General features: G+C 45.3%; 1 protein-coding gene across 9 annotated transcripts in view; it reads left to right on the forward strand.

Moving 5' to 3' along the window:
• Positions 1–161: 161 nt before the first annotated feature.
• The window catches only part of LOC117442439 (protein NLRC3-like), a 113,649-nt gene continuing 106,976 nt past the window's right edge, over positions 162–6,834 (forward strand). For 8 of the 9 annotated variants that reach the window (XM_034078436.2, XM_071202420.1, XM_071202423.1 and 5 more), the window contains exons 1-3: positions 162–304; positions 1,889–1,993; positions 6,433–6,537. In XM_034078436.2, the coding sequence (XP_033934327.1) occupies positions 183–304; positions 1,889–1,993; positions 6,433–6,537 (332 nt within the window). In that variant the 5' untranslated portion in view covers positions 162–182. The remainder of the gene's footprint in view (positions 305–1,888; positions 1,994–6,432; positions 6,538–6,834) is intronic. The other variant, XM_034078434.2, reaches the window with a different exon arrangement.

Below are 6,834 nucleotides of genomic sequence, written 5' to 3' on the forward strand. Positions count from 1 at the left end.
TCACACGCATTTTCAGAAGGAAATGCCTTTTCTAATCTAACCTGTTCTTTAATGATCGCAGTAAAGAAACTTAGTAACAAAGTTTAAACTCTTGATCCCTGGCGTCATCAGCGATAGTATTTAATCTACATACAGACAGAAGTCAAAATGTGCTCTCTGAATGAACTAATGATGTTTAAAACATGTGTTGTTTCCACAGACAGAGAGCAGAGTCTCCAGTCCCCAGCTGTCTGTCTCTGAAGAGTGACCGGTCTATGCCGGAAGCTCCATACTTCAGTAATGAACCTGGACCCTCGGACACAAAGTAAGAGTTTCTGCTGTAACCCGACCTGAAGAGGATCCAGTTCTTATGTTATCTGATAATTTGTGTGAACGCTGATCAACAGACTATTGTTCTTCAAATCTTTATTCTTCTACTTATTTCAACCAATGTTTGCCGTTTAACTCCTTCAGCATACTTTCAGCTACAGAAACCATTCACATATTAAAATGTTCAGCTCCTTCAGGACATGACTGTTATGACTTTTCTTGTTTTGGACATGTATGCTTTTTATGATATTCAGCTTTTTTAAACTTATTTTTTCAATGTAACCCAATGGGAGGAACCTTCAAATCCTCTTTTAGCTACACCGTGCGCAAAATGCTACTCCTTCCACATACTTTCAGCTAGAGACTTAATTCCAACTTTAAAACGGTCAAAAGGCATTCAGCTATTAAACTTGCATTCAGTATTTTGTAATATTTAACTTGGCTTGGAGCTTGGTATAGAGGCCTTCTTCAGATTTTAACATTAGTGTGCGCCACTCGTTAAGTCTAGAGTGCTTTGATCTCAAAACAGAGTGGAGGAGAGCTTGCAATTCGCCTAACATGTTTTTTAAACCTGCCATAAGTCCCAAACCCTACACTCCTGTGACATCATTTGTTGATGAAAATGTAGGAAAACATCTTTTAGGTTGAAAAATAAAAACATTTAAGTATAGAACTTTTAAACATATCTGTTGAGGGCAAGGATGTGACAAAAACCTGTCACATGAAACCCTCTCCTTTCACTGATCGCATCTCCATGGAAACCTTTGATCTCTGGACTCAGACACAGGTGTTCTGATTAGGAGCTCAGCTCAGACACAGACACACAGACTGGAGTTTAACACTGGCTCAGCCTATACTATACTATCTGATGGAAAGCTCATACACACTTTAACATGTTCCACATATCTTCCAGATTATTGGGGACATATGGTTGTAGTTCAAAAACATGCAGTTAAAATATGTTTCTGCTTTTCCCAGCGTGTTTACTTTCTTTTCTTTTCTTAGTACACATTCAAGTCCCCACTGTTCATGTACCCTTTAGAACAGCCAGCCACACTACCTATTACCAGGTGTGACTGTGGCTCTGTGTGACTGCATTGGTCTCTCAACTATAAGGTTGCGGTTCCATTCCAACATTCATCATATTAATATCTTTATACCTAACTACAATGTATCAGCTAGTTATTGCAGGATAACATATACGTAGTGGAGATTGATTAACTATACTTAAACTATTGCACATCTTTTAAACATTATTGCTAAAAGCCACTTGTTTATACAGCTACAGCCACCATTCAGCTTTTCAAATATTAAGCTTTCTCTGCATTTTCAGCAAAGTTCAGAAACACATTTGCACAGCTTACAGCATTCACACGCATTTTCAGAAGGAAATGCCTTTTCTAGTCTAACCTGTTCTTTAATGATCGCAGTAAAGAAACGTAGTAACAGTACAGTAACAAAGTTTAAACTCTTGATCCCTGGCGTCATCAGCGATAGTAAATAATCTACACAGAGACAGAAGTCAAAATGTCCTCTCTGAATGAACTAATGATGTTTAAAACATGTGTTGTTTCCACAGACAGAGAGCAGAGTCTCCAGTCCCCAGCTGTCTGTCTCTGAAGAGTGACCGGTCTATGCCGGAAGCTCCATACTTCAGTAATGAACCTGGACCCTCAGACACAAAGTAAGAGTTTCTGCTGTAACCCGACCTGAAGAGGATTCAGTTTTTATGTTATCTGATAATTTGTGTGAACGCTGATCAACAGACTATTGTTCTTCAAATCTTTATCCTTCTACTTATTTCAACCGATGTTTGCCGTTTAACTCCTTCAGCATACTTTCAGCTACAGAAACCATTCACATATTAAAATGTTCAGCTCCTTCAGGACATGACTGCTATGACTTTTCTGGTTTCGGACATTTATGCTTTTTATGATATTCAGCTTTTTAAACTTTTATTTTTACAATGTAACCCAATGGGAGGAACCTTCAAATCCTCTTTTAGCTACACCGTGTTCTAAATGCTACTCCTTCCACATACTTTCAGCTAGAGACTTAATTCCAACTTTAAAATGGTCAAAAGAAATTCAGCTGTTAAACTTGCATCCAGCTTTTTGATATCTTTTACACTTTTTGAAATATTTAACTTAGTTTGGAGTTTGTTAAAGAGGCCTTCTTCAGATTGTAACATTAGTGTGCACCACTAGTTAAGTCTAGAGTGCTCTGATCTCAAAACAGAGTGGAGGAGAGCTTGAAATTCGCCTAACATGTTTTTTAAACCTGCCATAAGTCCCAAACACTACACTCCTGTGACATCATGTCATCCATCCATCCATCTTCTCCCGCTTATCCGTGGTCGGGTCGCGGGGGTAGCAGTTCCAGCAGAGAGCCCCAAACTTTCTTTTCCCTGGCGACATCAACCAGCTCTGACTGGGGGATCCCAAGGCGCTCCCAGGCCCGCGAAGAGATATAATCCCTCCACCTGGTCCTAGGTCTACCCCTTGGTCTCTTCCCAGCTGGACGTGCCTGGAACACCTCCCTAGGGAGGCGCCCAGGTGGCATCCTAACTAGGTGCCCGAACCACCTCAACTGGCTCCTTTCGACGCAAAGGAGGAGCGGCTCAACTCCGAGCGGCTCAACTCCGAGTCCCTCCCTGATGACCGAACTTCTCACATTATCCCTAAGGGAGACACCAGCCACCCTGCGGAAAAAACCCATCTCGGCCGCTTGTATTCGCGATCTCGTTCTTTCGGTCATGACCCATCCTTCATGACCATAGGTGAGGGTAGGAACGAAAATGGCCCGGTAGACAGAGAGCTTTGCCTTCTGGCTCAGCTCCCTTTTCGTCACAACGGTGCGGTAAAGCGACTGCAGTACCGCTCCCGCTGCTCCGATTCTCCGGCCCATCTCACGCTCCATTGTTTCCTCAGTCGAGAACAAGACTCAGAGATACTTGAACTCCTTCACTTGGGGTAAGGACTCATTCCCTACTTGGAGTGGACAGTCCATCGGTTTCCTGCTGAGAACCATGGCCTCAGATTTGGAGGTGCTGATCCTCATCCCAGCCACTTCACACTCGGTTGCGAACCGATCCAGTGAGTGCTGAAGGTCGCAGACCGATGAAGCCATTAGAACCACATCATCTGCAAAAAGCAGTGGTGCAATCCTTAGTCCACCGAACTGCAGACCCCCCCCCCCACGACTACGCCTCGAAATCCGATCCATGTATATTACAAACAGGATTGGTGACAAAGCGCAGCCCTGGCGGAGGCCAACCCTCACCGGAAATGGGTCCGACTTCCTGCCGAGGACCCGGACACAGCTCTCGCTTTGGGAGTACAGAGATTGGATGGCCCTGAGTAGAGACCCCCTCACCCCATACTCCCGCAGCACCTCCCACAGTAACTCCCTGGGAACCCGGTCATACGCCTTCTCCAAGTCTACAAAACACATGTAGACCGGATAAGCGTACTCCCAGGCCCCCTCCAGGATCCTTGCGAGAGTAAAAAGCTGATCCGTCGTTCCACGACCAGGACGGAATCCGCATTGTTCCTCCTCAATCTGAGGTTCGACAATCGGCCTGACCCTCCTTTCGAGTACCTTGGAGTAAACTTTCCCGGGGAGGCTGAGTAGTGTGATGCCTCTGTAATTGGCACACACCCTCTGATCCCCCTTTTTGAAAAGGGGGACCACCACTGGTCTGCCACTCCTTCGGTACTGTTTCCGACTTCCACCTAACGTTGAGACATGTCAACTATGACAGTCCCTCAACACCCAGAGCCTTCAGCATTTCTGGGCAGATCTCATCCACCCCCGGGGCTTTGCCACTGTGGAGTTGTTTGACGACCTCAGTGACCTCCCCCCGGGAGATTGGTGTTGATCCCCCGTCATACTCCAGCTCTGCCTCTAACATAGAGGGCGGAGTTGTCGGGTTCAGGAGTTCCTCAAAGTGTTCCTTCCAACGCCCCAACACTCCATCAATTGAGGTCAACAACGTCCCATCCTTACTGTACACAGCTTGGATGGTTCCCTGCTTCCCCCTCCTGAGGTGTCGGACAGTTTTCCAGAACAACTTTGGTGCCGCCCGAAAGTCCCTTTCCATGTCTTCTCCGAACTTCTCCCACACAAGCTGCTTTGCCTCGGCCACGGCTGAGGCTGCTGCCCTTCGGGCCTGTCGGTACCTTACCACTGCCTCGGGAGTTCCCCGGGATAACAAATCCCTGAAGGCCTCCTTCTTCAGTCGGACGGCTTCCCTGACCACCTGTGTCCACCAGGAGGTTCGAGGGTTACCGCCCCTTGAGGCACCTAGGACCTTGAGACCACAGCTCCCCACCGCGGCTTCGGCAATAGAGGCTTTGAACACCGACCACTCTCTGGTTCAATGTCCCCAACCTCCACAGGAATGCCCGAAAAGCTACGCCGGAGGTATGAGTTGAAGGCCTCCTGAACTTGGGCCTCCTCCAGACGTTCCCAGTTCACACAAACTACACGTTTGGGCTTACCAGGTCTATCCAGAGGCTTCCCCCGCCACTCGACCCAACTCACCACCAGATGGTGATCAGTTGACAACTCCGCCCCTCTCTTTACCCGAGTATCCAAAACATACGGCCTCAGGTCCGATGATACGATAACGAAATCGATCATGGACCTTCTGCCGAGGGTGCTCTGGTACCACGTACACTTATGAGCATCCTTATGTTCGAACATGGTGTTTGTTATGGCCAATCCATGACTAGCACAGAAGTCCAGTAACAAACCACCACTCCGGTTCAGATCAGGGGGGCCGTTCCTCCCAATCACGCCCCTCCAAGTGTCTCCATCATTGCCCACATGTGCGTTGAAGTCTCCCAGCAAGACTAAGGAGTCCCCTTCAGGAGCCCCATACAGGACTCTTTCCAGGGTCTCCAAGAAGGCCGTATACTCTGAACTGCTGTTGGGTGCATAAGCACACACAACAGTCAGAGTTTTCCCCCCATAACCCGCAGGCATAGGGAGGCGACCCTCTCGTCCACTGGGGTAAACTCCAACAACGAAGCACCCGCCCGGCCCCTCACACCTTGAGAAACTCCGGAGAAGAATAGAGTCCAACCCCTCTCCAGAAGTAAGGTTCCAGAGCCGACGCTGTGCGTAGAGGTGAGCCCAACCAGATCCAACTGGTAACGCTCCACCTCCCGCACAAGCTGTGACATCAAATGTGACATCATTTGTTGATGAAAATGTAGGAAAACATCTCTTAGGTTGAAAAATAAAAACATTTAAGTATAGAACTTTTAAAAATGTCTGTTGAGGGCAAGGATGTGACAAAAACCTTTCACATGAAACCCTCTCCTTTCACTGATCACATCTCCATGGAAACCTTTGATCTCTGGACTCAGACACATGTGTTCTGATTAGGAGCTCAGCTCAGACACAGACACACAGACTGGAGTTTAACACTGTCTCAGCCTATACTATACTATCTGATGGAAACCTCATACACACTTTAACATTTTCCACATATCTTCCAGATTATTGGGGACATATGGTTGCAGTTCAAAAACATGCAGTTAAAATATTTTTCTGCTTTTCCCAGCGTTTTTACTTTCTTTTCTTTTCTTAGTACACATTCAAGTCCCCACTGTTCATGTACCCTTTAGAACAGCCAGCCACACTACCTATTACCAGGTGTGACTGTGGCTCTGTGTGACTGCATTGGTCTCTCAACTATAAGGTTGCGGTTCCATTCCAACAGTCATCATGTTAATATCTTTATACCTTACTACAATGTATCAGCTAGTTATTGCAGGATAACACGTACTTAGTGGAGATTGATCAACTATACTTAAACTATTGCACATCTTTTAAACATTATTGCTAAAAGCCACTTGTTTATACAGCTGCAGTCACCATTCAGCTTTTCAATGCTTACAGCATTCACACGCATTTTCAGCAGGAAATGCCTTTTCTAGTCTAACCTGTTCTTTAATGATCGCAGTAAAGAAACGTAGTAACAGTACAGTAACAAAGTGTAAACTCTTGATCTCTGGCGTCATCAGCGATAGTAAATAATCTACACACAGACAGAAGTCAAAAACTGCTCTCTGAATGAACTAATGATGTTTAAAACATGTGTTGTTTCCACAGACAGAGAGCAGAGTCTCCAGTCCCCAGCTGTCTGTCTCTGAAGAGTGACCAGTCTAATCATCCACCGCTAAACTTCAGGAATGAACCTGGACCCTCAGACACAAAGTAAGAGTTTCTGCTGTAACCTGACCTGAAGAGGATCCAGTTTTTATATAATCTAATATATTAAACTGTTCTTTAATAATATCATGTGTGCAGTTTAGTACAGAACAAAGGCTGCAGAGTTCAGCAAGCTAACATTATTTGAGGATATTTCAATATTCATTTATGGCATCATTGTATCAGTGGCATAACATGGTTTTAAATGGCAAAGATATTGATAAATACTCACTAGAATCTAAATATATCGTCCAAAACATGATTTACTACTTGGGCATGTTTATGATGTGTATTTTAAAGATG

This window comes from Pseudochaenichthys georgianus, unplaced genomic scaffold (assembly GCF_902827115.2).
Source record: "Pseudochaenichthys georgianus unplaced genomic scaffold, fPseGeo1.2 scaffold_429_arrow_ctg1, whole genome shotgun sequence".
Taxonomy (NCBI): Eukaryota; Metazoa; Chordata; class Actinopteri; order Perciformes; family Channichthyidae; genus Pseudochaenichthys; species Pseudochaenichthys georgianus.